This window comes from Perca fluviatilis, chromosome 20 (genome assembly GCF_010015445.1).
Source record: "Perca fluviatilis chromosome 20, GENO_Pfluv_1.0, whole genome shotgun sequence".
Lineage (NCBI taxonomy): Eukaryota > Metazoa > Chordata > Actinopteri > Perciformes > Percidae > Perca > Perca fluviatilis.
In genome coordinates this window covers 20,771,813-20,789,736 of record NC_053131.1, presented here as the reverse complement: position 1 = coordinate 20,789,736, position 17,924 = coordinate 20,771,813, and the positions used below count along the sequence as shown (strand labels likewise).

Below are 17,924 nucleotides of genomic sequence, written 5' to 3'. Positions count from 1 at the left end.
CCATGTTTTCTTCGCCTTCAAAATAAAAGCCCGTTTTCTAAAGTTCTTTACAAAATTTTTATTTCTAATTGTATTTTTCTAAATAAAAGCCCGTTTTGTATAGTTTGGGGTGGAACTATAGAATGTCATTCAAAAAACAAACATTAGTTTATATTGTATTGGATTAGTTTTTTTTTATTTGCTAATACATAATACATTTCATTTTTCTGGCAGACATCAGAAAGACACTCAAGCTGGCTTGACAAAGTTATCTGTTGCCAGCCTTTAAATTACTAATTTCGGCTTGATGCTTATTTGCCTGTGAAGATCTGCATATTAGCTTCCTGTGAGTTCCTTTCTGTAGAAACTACTCTCTTCTCACCTTATCAGCCCATTGTTGTTATATGTTGTTATGCATCATTTATTTATTTGAGTGCCTTGCATCATATTGCACCTCCATCTTGCTCATTCTGCTTTAACCAAAACAGTTAAAAAAAAGAAAAATACAAACTGCAGCAGTAAGCAGTAGGTGCATGAACCAACGCCCAGTTGAAAACAGGGATTGAGTGTTACAGAAGTGTTACAGAATATAAAACAAAATGATGTTCAGATATAGGATATGTGTGATGTCCCAACACCTGCCAACCAAATATCAGTCCATGGGCAGTTGTCCACTCCACGATCCACTGGCCAGTGCCGTTGAAATTATGTTTCTTGTATACACATCTAAGCCACAGTTATAGCAAGTCATGTGTTACCAGTAATTTGCTCCCGTGCTTATTAGTCTAGGATTACACTGAGACAAAGATACAGCTCTAAAACACTCCTGTGTGACTGTGGGGGATTGTGGCAGCAGGCGATGACAAAGGTTATCACATATAGGTATTGCTGCTGCAGGGCCTGTGTGACTCTTTCAATCATGACTCAGCCTGCAGCCTAAAGAACATCCAGCACAGAAAGGTAATACATGAAACACAATGGGTGGATTTAACTAGATTAAATGGGTAGCCTATAAATTGAAATTGAATCTAACCAGATATATCATACAACCCTATGGAAAATGTTACAGCAAAGATATAAAGTAGGAACAGTATTGGGGTTGGGGCTGTGGCGTGAGCGGCTACAGGCCGCAGCTGGACCCTTCTCCTTGCAGTCGTTGAAAAACAACTGCGCTGTCTGCATCTCACGTCAGAGCAAGTCGGGATCAAGCATTGACATATATATTAATGGACCAATAGACCCTGTTGCTCTGGACGGAGACCAGTGAAGACTATTAGAAGCACTTTTCCGGTGATGGCCAGCTTTACTGCGCAGCCTCCAACTGACAGAGACAGCGTAAATGTGACGTGAGCAACGTGTCTGAAAGTTGTAAGTGTTCTGGTAGCTGTGCCAAGAGAAATCTAAATCATTCCCAATCTTACAGAGACGGAGAGTGTAGGTATATGTAAGGAGATAACATAAGCACAGGCTAATTATTGCTAACTAACATGCTAGTTAACATTAGTAATTAAACCTAAACAGCTAACGTAAGTCGAAACTGCCTGCAAGCTTCTCCTGTACTATACGGTAATTCCTCTACTGTGCGACAGTAAGTCCCTTGGTTATGACACAATCGTTAGCCTATTTTTACAAAAACGTCTGCTACGGAGCCATAACGTGAGATACAAGGTAATGGAGCCTTTTATACGTTGTTATGTTTCTTTAGAACTAAACAATGGACAAATCGAGTCTTTAAACGCTTCGGATGTAAAGTTAATTCTCAGTCAAGTGACGTAAAAAAAAAATGGCGGTAAGCGGAATGCTAACAGGAGGTGATGGCCAGTTAGCAACAAAATGGCGCCATGATGGCTCGAGTTCTGAAGCGAAGCTTACCCCCTTGGGATCAAGTCAGACACAAATCTAACCGGCATGCATTGGGCGGCGATCGCCAGTGATCGATTCTGCGCAGACCTGGCTCATCTCGAACGAGCCTACTTTTCACCTGAAAGATGGGTCCAACATTTGCTTCGGTGACTATGGGGCGAAAGAATCGGTCATAATCTGTATTCACGTTTACTTCTCCCATTGGAATCAAGAATCAATAAATCTTTTTAGGTTTAGTCAATAGAACTACTGGGTTAAGTCAAACGTATGGTGGTTTGGTTTAAAATAGACATTTACTGGCAGAAAGTCCTGAAGGCTACCTTCTCCCATATGCACAAAAACAGTATAACACCTAGGAGGTCTTTGAAGACATTGTCAGGTACCAGAAACTGTACTGATACATGCATTTAATGAAACAAATATCGTAATGTTATATCATAAATGTAGTTTTACGAGAATGACAGCAAAGTAGGCTAATTCATTTGAAATTAGGCTACTATTAGTCATTGTTATGGGTAAATCTGTATTTAAAATAAATCACACAAGACAAACTGATAACCATAACAATTTAATTACAAAATAAATATTTAAATGAAATAAAAATACTAACGCAGTAGAAATGTTACTTTGTACATTTTCATAGATTTTCCTTGTGTAGTAAGCTACATGAAAAATAATAATACAAAATAACATCATTTTACATAACTACTTCAATTGATCCCTTCCTTACTGCAGTGTTTCCAAAACAGACTGGAAGACACCTGTGGTGTGGGCTTATAATGGGAGTCTTGTGTCACCAGGGTAGAGGCATGTGTGCTATTTAACTGTACAAAGCACAGCAACGTTTTTATATATCTGTGGGAAATTTGCAATCACAGTAAAAAAACAACAGCAATTGTAATAATAATCTATAATAGGCATCAATACCAAATTAGTACTGCTTGAGTATTAGTTACTGTAGTATTGGTCTGCCTTCCTACTGGGTCTGCCACGCCCCTTCTGCAGCCTATGACACACTTCCTGGTGTGATTTGATAGAAACTGATTTACTGATAGTTATCTTATGTGACGAACCCTCCACGACAATAGAAAGAGAGATATAATTTATTCATACACAATCTTCTGTGGACATGTCTTCAGTTGATTGATTTTTCTGATGAATATTGTTCTTGCAAGTTATACCATATGTGATAGAAGATTTTTTACAAAATCGTCTGCTACGGATCCATAACATGAGATACAAGGTAATGGAGCCTTTTATACATTGTTGTGTTTCTTTAGAAATAAATGCTAACGTGGGGGTGAGTGCTTGTTAGCATCAAAATGGCGCCATAGGAGTTACGCTTAGCCGGTAAGGGACATACAGGACATACTGCTCCGCCTTTCGCGTTTTCGCGGTCACATGATAAACTCACAGGTGCTGCTAATGCTGCTAATGGGTATCGTAGCTTCCCGGCCCCGGCAAGTTTGAATAAGGAAACGTGGAGGACCACATGTTATCTTAATACATGGAGTGGGACAAAAAAAATCAACTGGGAAATTTCGTGGACCACCAGCCCTCGGGGGGCGGGGGAGAGATGAATGTTTGGAAATAAGAGGCTACTACGGCCCGCCGTACAGGTTAGTTTGACCAGTGGGCAGCGGTGCCGGCTGAAGCGGGCGATCAGACTGGCCGGAGCGGCCTCGAAACACTACCGGCCCATCGGGAAAATTCCCGACTCTCCCGATTGCCACTCCGCCTCACGCATGTATTCAAAATCAAAGTTTCAGGAATTTCGCCCAAAAAAAGAAAAAGGATATTGAAAAAAGCAAAAGACCGGCTTTTTGAAGCGTGAAGGATACTGTAGCTGTAGAACTGCGTGGTGCGAAAGAGTTGATTGCAATATATACGATCTCAACGCTAGATGGGAGAAATCCCTACACATTGGACCTTTAAAGGTTGCTAGTCCAAATATTCAGATGTATCAATAAATATAGATTTTAAACAAGTGTAACCACCTTTAAATACCAAAGAAATGACCAAATTACAATAACTGATGCAGTAATAACTTGTATAAAAGAGAAGGCGTCGGCCTGTTTGGTTCAACATTGCACTGGCTCCCAGGGATGTCCATTGTGTCAGGTGTGTAACAGCAGTGTTTCCACCAATCAAATCACACTTCCGGTTAAAGCTTGTCATTACAAACACTGCCCATCAGCAGCACGGCATGTCAGCAAAACAACCCAGCTGTTTGAGTCTCTGGCTGCAGACACAGTATTGATAGATGAGCGGAGGAGACTCTGGATGCTGGGTTGGAAATAAATAGTGAGCCACACTGCAACTGGGGGTTTGGGTCACCACTGCAGTTACCTGCGAGGGTTCTGGCACCTGAAAAACACAAGAAAGAATAAGGGATCTTTAATGCTGTTAGTTGATAGTTGGAGGATGTATGAATACCTTTCACCTAAGATTGGGCCATCACCTGTCACATTCTTTTGTTTTTTGTCTCTCCTTTCTTTTCCTTCCTCTTCCTCTTTGCCTTTTCCTACAAGGGGAACACAATTACCAACAAGCCTCTATTCTCTCAGATGGACAATTATTTTCTTATCAACAATCTCAAAACTGATGCAGCAATACATTCATGTTCTTACCTTTCAACCTTCACAATAGGTTTCCTGACTCTGAGGAACAAATCAAAAAATTAGAAAGAACATCTATAGGTGCAACATCATTTGTATGTGTCAAACCCGTCTCCTAGAAATTATATTTATGTACCAATACTTTGTTTTGACAAGCATGTTTTGGGGAAGCATAATAGCGGGATTATGTTCACTGGCAAAATATTTTAGCCTTCAGCAGATAATATTTTGCAACTTGGCAGAAACATTAACTAGAAAAGTTTCCTCATTATCATAATAAATTGTTTTACTTTGATGGCACTACATACATAAATGTAATGTCTAGGTAGACAGGGTTGGTTTATGCATACTTATGAATATTTCATGTCACAAATGACTTGTTTTCTTACCTACATTCACATGTCTGATGCTCCACAAACGTCATCTCAACATATTCTTGACCTGGCTCTGATGGCCTGATTTTCAACAGCTAAGGGATAAAACCAGTTAAGTTTACAAATAGAATCAAATACAGTAATGGATCACACAAATTGTATAATAATAATTAGATTGCACATGTCCTTGTCTTACCTGCATGGTGACGTTTGTGGTGTGGGTGGGATGGCACTCCAGGTTTTCATCCCCACAGCAACCTGCACACCTCACCAGCGGCACACAGGCGGGGCTGTAGATGTGCTCCACCTCTGTCGGGTACTCCTGCACCACCTCCACCAGCTTCTCAATGGTCCGGCAGAAGCTGCGACCCCACACTTCTTGGAACATCAACACTATGGATGAGAGTATGGAGGCTGAGCATAGGCCACTTTGCAGTTACAAATTATTTTGAGGAATCTTGCTTCGAGAGGAAAATACAGGTGCTGAGCAGGATGCAAGGTCAGATAAATGTATATTTGTTATTATTTTCTGTCCACCTATCTGTCTTTCTATCTTAAGATCACAGTGCAGATTGCAATCGACATCCAACTTCTTTGAGTTTATGTATGTAAAGCTTAATTAGAGCTACCAGAAAAGAGGTATTTGTAATACTTGAATTAAGCTGCACGGTTTATGATCACACACACAAACAGTATCAGTAATTACCTCAATAATCCAACAATGGCAACCTTATACCATGTACATAGAAACATAAAACCAGTTGCAATATGCCAGTGTGTATCCTGTTTTCATTTTGAAGTAAAAATGTTTGTGTAATGTACAGTACCCTTTCCTGTGGGAGTATATGTGTGAAAGTGTCCCAGTTGCACAGTCTGTGGGGGAGGAACAGGGATAACTACGACCGAACAAACAGAGAAGGAAGAGAAAACAAACACTGGAAACATGGCCATGAACAGAACCCTGCTGGAGCTGGAGCTGAGCTGCCCCCCAGGCACCTCTGGGACTTCAGGGACCCCCGGGGTCACCGAATGGAGCCTGACACTACAACAGCTGTTTATAAAAGCAGACAGGCTGGGAGGAGAAGGCTGAGGAAGCATCTATGATAGGAAGATGAGGCCACAAACTATAATGTTGTACAGCGCAAAGGGCCAGTTCACTGGCCAGTTGCAGCTCCTTGAGCTCACTATATGTCTGCTGCTTTTTCTGTTATAGTTCTCTAATCCTCATCCTCATGCATGTTTTACATTCAATGTATTCCTCTTTTACAAGCATCAATTTATATTGTTGGCAGGGAGGAAGAGGATATGAGGGTAGAAGGTAAGCAGCTGAGTAATCCCTGCTAGTCTAGATATGCCCTGCTATTCTCTAAATTCAGATGAAATTAATAGGGCTTGATCATCAATATTTCTCAACACCTTAGTTCAAAAGGTATTTTGTCAGAGCTGGCATCCATTCATTTGGTTTGCATCAGACTTCTACCACAAACACTGTAAAAAATATGGTTTGACAAAATAGTTGTAACTACTTTTTTAAAGTAACTCTTGTTGCCTCTTGTGCTGTAAAATCTAATTTTAAAAAGGAACACCCCCAACACGTAGAGAAGATTTCACAAATAAAACAAGCAGACATTCTTACCTTCAGTTGTATTGGTTATGCTTGACAAGGGAAGACTCTGCAAAACAGAAAATAAAAATGTTGATTATTCATTCAGGTTTGCTGTGACTACATATTATAGTAGGCTACATGTTCACACATTGCACCTCCTATTACTTTAATACAAACCTTTCTAACTTGTATACAAAATGCCCTGTACTGTAAATACAGCACCAGCCTGCAGTATCACCAATATCAGACACTCAAGTATCTTTGTCCTCTAGTGGTGCTAGCTGGAAACGCAGTAAAAATAAAGCAGGTGATCACACACCTTTTTTTCCACCCTGCAGTGGTAAAGTCTTTCTGACAAGCAGCAGATCCAGTCTCTCATATATATGACGTTCCTCTGTGTGCGCGACTGTTTAGGTTCAAAACCTGTTTCCTGTGGTGTAAGATTCATCTCTCTATTTATTTTCCCATTGATGGTTTCCCCCTCCGTCTTGATTTTTTCCCATCATCCCATGATAAACAGAGTGCAGTTCTCATTCGCCTGGGAAAACACAAATCCTCTACTTGACTCCATCTCAGGACGGGAAATCTACGATTAATAAAATACCCTCTAGCAGAAGAGTCGGACCGGCGACAGACAACCTGCTTCCGCAATCTGTCCTCTGGTGTTACATTTCAGTTTTTGTGCAACACACACACACACACACACACACACACACACACACACACACACACACACACACACACACACACACACACACACACACACACACACACACCCACACACACACACACACACACACACAAACACACACACACACACACACACACACACACATTTGATAGTTAGAATAACTGAAAGTGTTGGACCAAATGTTGTTATATAATAGCACACAGACAGACAATGACATTCCCAAATGATGCCAATAAGGACTGTTGTTTTTTTACACCATCTGTCTGTTGCTAAAATGCATCTACTTCCTGTTATGGACCAAATTTTGTTTGAGAGTGAGGATAGCATCTGTCAACCGCACAGTGCTACACTGTTTTTCCAAACAATGTGATTAAAGAGGAATTTCCTGCTTTGATGATGATAATGCATCCACACTCACACAAACATTTTAGAGGTTCTTGTAAAACTGTCACTGAGATAAAGTGGCAGGGAAGGCTGTATATGATGGACAGATCTGTCTTCTCAGCATCATAAATTATTGTACGACAGATTTCATATCAATAGATGCACAAGAGCTTCCAGTCAACCACTTAGGTTCAGTACTCCCTGTGTTAGGGGATCTGTTCAGGAATCTCCCTTTCTTTTCAAAGTGGCTGTTCATCTGGCCAAAATGTACAGCTGTTCCTCTGACAGAAGAGCTGTTCCATAGAGTGGCGTTCATTGAACTGTGTCGGCTTTACAACAGAACCACAGGATATAAGCTTCGCTAGCAGAATCTGCTTCATTCACAGCATGGGAAAGTCACAGTTCAGTTTAAGTTATTGTTAAAAGTCACTTCCACTCCTTGGGGGGCATTGATTATTTTTTCATCTTCTCTAGAAATGCCAGGCTTATAAAATAAATCCTTTTCCAGTGATAATTGGCATATGATCTGTACTCTCTTTCTATTGCTGCTCCACGTCACAAGGGCTTTTTGGCTCTGGCTTCTCAGTTGCAGTTCAGAATGTGGTGAGGTGGGGAGGATTTTCTGACCTTGGTCATGGGTTAAGCCTTGACATGACGAGGAAGCATCTTTGGCACCTCCTATAGTCGAGAACAGAGGAGTGAGCTGCCAACAAGAAGCTGCCAGATTATAAAAGGCTGCATGAAGATCCTCACGTAGCCATTTCTTCCTCATCGTTCACTTAGAGTAATACTGTGTAATGAATGGTGACTGGGAGGTTATTCTGCTCTGGTGGGAAGGGAGAACCGCTTTACATCAATACATGTGAATAATCTTGTTTTCTAAATCCCAGAATAAGGTTTGATTTCTGAGTAGTCCTCTCAAAGTTTCTTTCACTTCATTCCCAGATGACCTTTTTTCAGGGAGTTTTTACTCCAACATTGCCTTGTGTCATTTTCATTTATTGTTTTCATAATTTGGGTGTTAAGAGCCTTGAGACTTGAACTTGGCTAGAACTAAACTTGACCTGACTATAAATTCTTCTACACTTGGCTAATAATGGAATACCTCTACTTTGTGTCCTCTGCATTGCATGTACAACATCTAGGTTTTGGGAAATACAAAAAGTGCTTTGAAATCATTTAAAAAGCTTTATTCCAATCCTAACAAAAACAAGAACAACAAAAGGAAAAGATCCCTTTTTACCATTACGCAGAAAGGAAAAATATCTCCACTGTGCTTAGTTTTTCAGGTTTCATTTTCTGCAAAACCTAATGCAAAATATTTTGCATATATATATATATATATAATATATATATATATATATATATATATATATATATATATATATATATATATATATATATATATATATATATATATATATATGTTTAACATACGAGTAAAACAGCACCATAAAGAAAATCATGTTTTCCATTTATAATATGAAATAGGCAAGGAAATAATAGATTGCCATTGATTTAGTGTCTAATCTTTTCAGTACTAGCCTTCTGCCAGAATACGTCTGTGGCAAAGTCATTCCCATTGGATTAACATGGTGGATATGTAATCAGCGTCATGCTCTGCAGCCCACTCTGGTCTCTGTCCCATAGTTGTACAATTTGTTTCCAGCTGTTGAAATCTGCTTCTCAGAGACCTTTTGCTAAGCAGTGCAGTGTATTGTGTGCCTTTGACCAGATTGCATTGCAGAATGAGGGGCAGTTAGTCTTAGATTAAAACATCTATAGCAGTTAGTAATGAAACTGTGGCATTTAGGGGTTGACGTGATTGATTGCGAAGCCGCTTTGGAAACTAGTCTCCTATGTTTGTGAAGTCTCTAGTGAAAGTTTGTAAGCTGCTGGCTAAGAGTTTGCTCTGTCCTCTGGGTCAGATCTGAGGACCTGTTGTGTCCCTGGGCTCCTGCTGTCAGGCCTCAGAGGCCCAGGCCTCACTACTCTCCACTCCCACACAGCTGAACTGCGTCATCTTTAACCTCTTTGCTTAAGTCCATCTGTCAGAGGAAGGGCAGCATGCGTAGGGAGCAAAAACAAAACATGATGGGGACCCAGCATAATGGTCATAAAAGATTATTAAACTTTTGAGGGTCAAGCTGTGGGGAGGATTCCACAGCAGGTACTATGGCCACTAGCCAGCATATTCTACAGTGTGTTTCCTAAAGAGAAATGGAGATGACTTACAGATGAAGTAAAGTAATGAAAATCAAATGCAGATCGGTTTCTTTGCCAGTTTAGCCAAAATAGATGAGCCAACTTCTCTCGGGTGACTGGACCGGAAAATTATGTGGAACTAGATTAAGTCATCTAAATTTCTCTTCTCCTTTGGATTGCAAAACAATGACAGTAAGGATGTTTTTTCATTTGAAACGAAAGGTATTCTAAGAAGCCCAGTAATCATGATGACGCTTTCATTTAATTGTACTGTGAATCCAGGGGAAATGCAAAAAAAGTATGTAATAATACATGCACTAATACAAAATGTAATACTTTTTGCATGAAAAAATAAATTTTTCATTAATATATTGTTAATCTACCCATAAAAGTGGATTATCATTAAAGATGCTCATTTAGGTTTGAGAGGACAATGATTGGCTTGTTGGGTCACACCACATATGGTTGACACAATGTCAAAATGTTCTGTTCAAAACTGAGTGAAGCCTGTTTGCATTTTTACCCATCAAAATAAGAAGCGCTAGTCCAGAAATTCTTCAGTTGGCACATTTCATCTTAAAAGCAGCTTTCACAAGAACTTCCCCATATTTGGTGTAGTTTGAGGACGAGAGGGATTTCAGTTTCAAATCCTTATTAGCAGAGGAGATTAAAATTAAACCATGGACAGTAATTATCACCAGTTAGCACACAAATGTTTTTGTGAGTGATAAAAGGTGTAAAAAGGTGTAAACTGAGTTATGATGTATTTACTGTGATGATGATCACTTTCAGGCTTTGTCAAATGACTGAGGATTGAGGAAGACATTCAGACCTGTACCAGGAAACTACATGAGATTTTGACTCATTTCGTAGTTTAAAGGTTAAGATAATCATGATTGCTTGGTTTCATTTGGACTAAGTTTTTGGAAAACCCCTCTTCAACCCTTCTTGACTCGAGCAAATAATGACCTCAGCTAGATCGGGCCTAACCCTTTCCAAAAGAGTCTACTTTCAAACTTAACCTTAAAGGTCCCATGACATGGTGCTCTTTGGATGCTTTTATATAGACCTCAGTGGTCCCCTAATACTATATCTTAAGTCTCTTTCCCGAAATTCAGCCTTGGTGCAGAATTACAGCCACTAGAGCCAGTCCCACAATGAGCTTTCCTTAGGATGTGCCATTTCTGTGTCTGTAGCTATTGAGGAGGAGAGAGGGCGGGACAAGGTGGAGGGTGGGGGTGTGGCCTTGACCAACTGCCACTTTTCTCGTTTGAAAGCCATGATGTCTCTCTCCCATGGGATGGCCAAATTCTCTGGGCGGGCAAAGCAGAGAAAGGGGAGGTAACCTTGCTTGTTATGACCTCATAATTCCAGAACGGCTCATCTGAGCTTTCATTTTCTCAAAGGCAGAGCAGGATACCCAGGGCTCGGTTTACACCTATCACCATTTCAAGCCAATTGGGGACCTTAGGCAGGCTGGGGGAACGCATATTAATGTTAAAAAACCTCATAAAGTGAAATTTTCATGCCATGGGACCTTTAATCGGTGAGGGTGACAGTGTGGATAAACAGACCACGGATGAGATGCAGACTTGTGGTTTGGTCATCTCTGTCAACTAAATCGGCTCTTGAACAGAGTTTGGTGATTTGAGGGATGCATGCAGAGGGGAAGTTAGCAAAAAATGTAAAGCTGGCAAACATCCCAGCCGTAATCCAGACCAGTAAAGCACCTGCATCTCCAACTCACTGAAAACATACAGGCCAGGAGCAACTGTTTCCTGGTTTTGGCCTGACTGAAGCTTGGCTCTGAACATGAGACAACACAGCACAGAGAGCTCTAAAGCAGAACAAGTGAATACAAACACAAAGACGGCTAGACAAGTGAGAAACAGAGCGACCTCCCTGCCTCACTGAGTGTCCTCATCCATCCTTTATCGAGAACCAGATTCCACATCATCAACACCATGACCGCAACAGTAATTCTCTGGCATCTCACGGGGCCTGCAGGGCACAGTATCTATTCTTCACTACTACAAAAGAAAGCCAGGTTCTGTTCTGTATAAACGAGGTGGGTGAATCTACAATAACAGCCGTGCCATTACAGGTCTGACAGTATCCAGCTGGGTCTCTAGGGTGGCCAGGTCAGAGCTTGTGATCATAGCAAAGCAAAAACAGCTTAACAGACCATGTGGTAAACATGCCACAACACTTTTTCAAGCTATCTGGATGAATCGAGCCTTTAAAATGCAAAGTTATTCCACAGATTAGACACACTTTTAGTTGGGGTGCCACAAAGTAGAATAAATAAACATGTGTTACTGTAGGATTTTGAGATAAATCCAGAACCTTAAAAATAAATTCGCAGCAGATGGTTAGCTTAGTTTAGCTCAGAATGAAGACTGGAAACAGTCGGAAACAGCTAGCCTGGCTGAGTCCAAAGATAACAAAATCCAGCACCTTTAAAGCACACTAACTGGCATGCTATATATTGTTTGTTTAATCCGTACAAAAACCAAAGTGTAATGGTTTTATGGAGGATTATATGCTGTACCATTTCATGGCTGGTAGCTGTTACTTCCTGGAGTCTCAGCTGGTTTCCTGACCTCACTGTGATGACAAGAATCTAGGAAGTCACTGTGCCTGGCTAAGCAATCGTCTGGTACCTGTAAAACAAAAACTTGTCGGTTTTTTTTACACTTCAGTTGTACAGATTACAGGCTAATCTTTATGCTAACATATGCTAACTGTCTCTTTGCTCGATCGACCTTTTACCTCTACCATCTCCCTCTCAGCAAGAAGGTGAATACGCATATTTCCCAAAATGTCAAACTATTCCTTTAAAACTCCTTTTAAGACTCTTTTCAAAATAAAGACAATTATAGCGTTAGCTGTGAGTTTGGAAACATTACAAGCATCATGTTTTCTTGGAGTGGTTGTCTATTTTTTGGAGAGAAAAAAAACAACAACAATAAAATGAGGTCAAGTGACAGGGGAGATGTAAAGGTCCATATAAATGTTGATTAAGATAAACACCATTTCCTCAGTATAAGTCCATTAATGCATGCACAAATGTCCCCCTAAAGAAAACACACAACCACTGTATAAACCGTGCACCCTGTCCGCAAACATACACACACATGACACAGGTCTTGAGATAAGGCTGACCGGTGGTAATTGTGTTCTCTATTACAGTAAACGTTGTTCTCCCTGTGTAAACCACAGTAAATTACATCCAGATGGGAGATTAAAGCTTACTAAGTAGACGGCTGCCCCGAGCGCCACTGCTCCTCCTCCTCCTCCGCAGAAGGGAAGGAGAAATCCATATTTCCTGATTGTGATTAAGACCCTCCCTTGGGCCAGGGCATTACAACTAGAGAGAAATACCACAACAGTGCAAAAAAGAGCCCTATCAAGTCAGCAGGTCACTAACATTGTATGGCTCAGCATGCAGACAATGTTCAATGCAGATTGTCAGACTCAAGTATTGTTTTGCTGCCGGTGACGGCATAAAGGAAACACCTTTGTGAAGCGTTATGTCCACACAGACACACAGACACACAGACACACAAACACACAGACACACACACACACACACACACACACACACACACACACACACACACACACACACACACACACACACACACACACACACACACACACACACACACACACACACACACACACACACACACACACACACACACACACACACACACAAGAACAGAAGCTGAGGCTCCCTGAGGCCTTCCTTTTTTCTTTTTTTGCTCAGTCATCAGAAACATGCTTCACTGGTGAAGTGATGAGTCTGTTTGGAAAAGTCAAATGAATAAGGCAAGATTTGCCTTTTTTTCCTATATCAGAAAAATTTGGTATTTTGAACGAGACATGTAGAAAGAATTTCATCATCAGATAAGTTTTGTTGTGGCAAGATTTTACCTGCATTCATCACACAGACCCATTACATTCGATTGTTTTTATAATAAGGCGGGGGAAATGCCAAATGGGCAGGAGGCAACAGGTACTACTGCAGATTTTGGCAATGCTCTTTCAATATAATCAAATCTAAAATGCAGAGTTAAGTACAGGCAGGGACTAAGCAGGAATACTCACAGTGTTGTAGTTTAAACACACACACAATGTACATATACAGTATGTGGTGTATATGCACAGGCAATACTGATAATACACTGAACGGGAGAATTTAGTGTCGACGAACAAAATAATTGGTGGACAGCGTTTTTTTAAGTGACCAAGAGGCCATTATTGCTTCAAAGGGAAACCCGAGTGCTTCCCCCCTTTATCAAGAGCCATATCTGAATAGGACCAGGACAGTTTCAAGAGAATTAATCATAGCTGACCATGACTTGGAATCACAGGAATTGGGAAAACATGAATTCTATCAGTTGCATCAGCAATTTTGATTCAGTTTACAGATAAATCACAACATACAGTAGAAATAATGTTTCTTATGCAAAAGAACACACACCCAATGACGACATGCTTTCATCAGTACTGGTTTAGATGCTTATACTCAGCTGTAAACATTTCCTCAAATCTCACCATGTGCATGCCTGTACTTGACCTTTACACTCACCACAATTTATTTGTACCTAACTACATCACCAAGGACTGCTTGCTTAGTGCTATGTATGTACAGCTGTTAGCTTGAACATGTTGGTTAATTAAAGCTCAAAAATGGGAAATAAATGCAGTTATGATGGCTCATTTCTGCAGTGAAACAACTACATTTTACTGCTACGTTTGTTTTCCAATTTTTCCCAACCTGAACCCATTGGAACATTTATGCTAAACAAGAATACATTCATTTTTAGGTGACATTTTTGTGAATACCGTGACTTGAACATTTGACCTCTTCTGGCCTTTAAAAATTACACAAAAGCAGCAGGGTAAAAAAATCAGTCTTTGGTTTGTCTGGTAATAAACCATGGAAATATGGAGACAATAGTGATGGTACATAACATAAATAGATATTTTGACAACATGCAGGGGCCACAATAAACATCTCACTTGTTTCATCAAACAAACACAAACACACACACACACACACACACACACACACACACACAAAGATATGCTCTAAATCCATGGTAGTAAAGCAGAATTATTAAGCACATGAAGTTAACCCCACCCACTCTCTTGGCTACTCTGTGTTTCTTAGTATGAATGACTGCATGAGTCACATGGCTGCTGACGGCAGATCCAGCTGCGACACTGATGTGAAACCCTTAATATCATTAGTGGCACATATTTACGGGTAGACAAACCCAAAAAAATATTTAGAAATCACATTCCCAACCACATAGCCAATGTTTGCTTTTTCCACTTGGGTATGCCAGTCAGTTTATTGTGGGAGCTGGCAGGACAAACGCCTACCAAGAGTCTCATTTTGCTGCTATGACTTGAAAAGAGCTGCTAGCATGAATGTCGCCTGTCTGCTAAAAATGTGAAATATTTAGTCCCTCAGACGTATTCATGGTCTTTAGGTGTTCTTTTGCACTAAAGAGGAAAAGCAGAGTAACCTTTACTTTTTAAGATGATCTTCCAACATAAAGCAATTATGGCAAATGAAGGGTGAGAGAAATACCTCAGAAATAACAAAGCTCAGATCCTCATAGTAGATAGTATGAGCTGACAGGTTGTTGAATCTCAGAATTGAATGGTTTACATTTGCTGTCAGTCTTTTGGGCAGCGGGGGGCCATTTAACCTGCTTCATGTTGAAGGGCCCTGGATTTTGTCACTCCTATTTTGACTGAGCAGGCCATGAGCTTATTATGAGGATTAGTGGAGATGTGGTGATCCCATGCCTCTCCCACTCACTCTCAACTCAGCAACAGCTGCAAGGTCTCTGGCTAGAGAATCTAGTGGGACCTGGAGCGTTTTCCAACCTTGAGAGCCTAAGTTTTTATGAGTGTAATACGTCTAAATGTGGCCTGTAATCTGGCATAAAGGAAACAAAACAGTGTTACTTAGTTCAACCGGCTGCAGCAGTGTATGGAGTGTGACAGTAGCAATGAATGGACGCAACAATGGCCTGGTTTTGCATTAAACATGAGAGCCACCTTGGGAGGAAATCAGAGACTGAATGGGTTCAAGAGCCTGAGTGTTAGTTGGCACAAGTCCTTCTGTCCAATATCACATCCTTTTACAAGTGTTTCTACACAGGCCTTTAAATGAAATTTTCACTCCAGTTTCAGCTCTGTTCTGGCACATTTTCATTTTAAGACTAAAAGGCAATGCCTGGCAACAGAGAACAGAACATCTTTGTACTACAGTAATCCCCTGCCAACCTGACAGTGATATGACAGAACTGAAATTAAGTTTCAACAGATCTTTTGTACACACACACACACACACACACACACACACACACACACACACACACACACACACACACACACACACACACACACACACACACACACACACACACACACACACACACACACACACGATCAGGTTCATCTTTATTTTTGTGATTATCCACACTGCACATACCCAATAAACATGCAGATATATGCTGAGATGAAACAAGACAAGAAGGAAATATGCAGGTGCAGATGAAAATAAGAGAAATTCAATACTTTAAACTTTCTTGCCAGTTTTGCCTGATACACTCATCACTTTCACTTTAGGCTCAACAGCTTGCCAACTCACCAGTATTTGTTTAAACACTATACCTATTACCATTCAAATATAACGATTGCTTATTTAAGGAATGTCTCACCAACGTTGCAATCAGTGTTTTCTGGATGGAAATCTACACTGCAAAAGAAAAAAGGTCTCATCATACAGGAGTGGGAATAATCCATGTCTGCGAAAAGTATGATGCGGCTGTAATTATAAGCTTAGTGAGTTTCAACAGATGCAGTGAGTCACTTTACATCATGTGTTCCACAGGCAGAGTGTAGCAGTTTGTCACGTTCCATCTTATGAATGAACTCAGCAGAAGGCGCTCAAAGCGGTATGAAGGTGTCAAAGCACAATATATTATTCGGCTATCACTTCATCAACAGGCTTCTGCTGACTCGACCATTTTCTCTGTAGCCTACATTTTGGATTGATACCAGGCTAAACAATAGGCACATTATTTACTATTTGTTTATCACAATATAACTTTCCGTCATTTAGACACATATAGCCCAAATAATCTGTGATGAGTCTTATTTTTAGGTAAAACGAAGGAAAAAAAATCCCCTTTTCTTTTTTTCTTGCCGAGCTTAAAGTTTCAGTAAATGTAACTTACCTGTGCAGGTGAGAGCAGCAGATAAAGCGCCACTACCGCAGTCTGGATGACAAGACCGAGTTTCATTTCGCGATGTCTGCGAGTGGAGAGGGCTTGATGGCTCCCGGTGCACTCAATAAAACAATCCAACAAAAGTGCCAAACTACTCCGAAAAGAAAAAAAGATACTGACCGGGAATTTCCAACTCATAGGTTCCCGGTTCAGTAACGCTGAGAATGAGTGCAGTCACGTAGCTCCGCTGCCGCGTGTAACCTGATGAAGTGGATTGTGCTTACCAATGAATAAGGTCCCAGAGGCGAACTGGAGGTGCTGCGGCAACACAATACAAACAAAAAAGTTTTTAAATTCACATTAAAAATCAAAACCACACATCCTAAAACGACTATGCAGCATGAAATAGTGGCAGCCAGTTTTCACAGAGCATATTCAGTGCACAACGTACAACATAAAAAATGAGTATATTCAGTCCAAAAACGTGTGACGATCCATGCGTTAAGTTGCACCGACAGTTTCAGTTTTCAGTCCTGCTCTGAGCTCTGGTCTTGCTCCTAATTGCCCCCACACTACCTTTTTACAAGCTGGCCATTTAAATCTCCTCCCCTTCTATGTCCTCCTCTCTGCTCAGCTGCTTCATCTCTCCTCACACAACTCACTCATGAGATTCTTTTAACTGCCCCTCTAAGCTGCAATCCATGTAATGGTAATGTATGTGATGTTGCAAGTTGTCAGATATTGTGACACTGCTGCTGATGCTTTATTTCTGAATTCTAGACTATACTCCACAGGTGATTTACAAAGTATACACAGACTTGCTGAGAGACTTCTTCTGAGGACTTTCTGTGAGAGCTAAGGTAAACATTTAGAGATTTTTTGCAGTGGTGACATGGTTGGTACTCATTGCTGTCCCAGGCTCCAGGATGCACAGAGATTTTCCTC

General features: G+C 40.6%; 1 protein-coding gene across 4 annotated transcripts; it reads right to left on the bottom strand.

The window, feature by feature from the left end:
• Positions 1–3,192: 3,192 nt before the first annotated feature.
• pgfb (placental growth factor b) lies at positions 3,193–17,612 on the bottom strand. 4 transcript variants are annotated; one of them, XM_039787026.1, is made up of 8 exons: positions 17,431–17,612; positions 16,989–17,297; positions 6,471–6,507; positions 5,031–5,227; positions 4,850–4,929; positions 4,473–4,502; positions 4,304–4,366; positions 3,193–4,209 (listed from the first exon to the last, which is right to left on the bottom strand). In XM_039787026.1, the coding sequence occupies exons 2-8, from the start codon at positions 17,175–17,177 to the stop codon at positions 4,188–4,190; spliced, it is 618 nt and encodes a 205-aa protein (XP_039642960.1). In that variant the 5' UTR covers positions 17,178–17,297; positions 17,431–17,612; the 3' UTR covers positions 3,193–4,187. The 4 variants fall into 4 exon arrangements, with proteins under 4 accessions (XP_039642960.1, XP_039642963.1, XP_039642961.1 ...); XM_039787029.1 differs by lacking the exons at positions 16,989–17,297; positions 17,431–17,612 and adding an exon at positions 12,272–12,592; XM_039787027.1 differs by lacking the exons at positions 16,989–17,297; positions 17,431–17,612 and adding an exon at positions 6,760–7,174.
• Between the last annotated feature and the right edge of the window lie 312 nt (positions 17,613–17,924).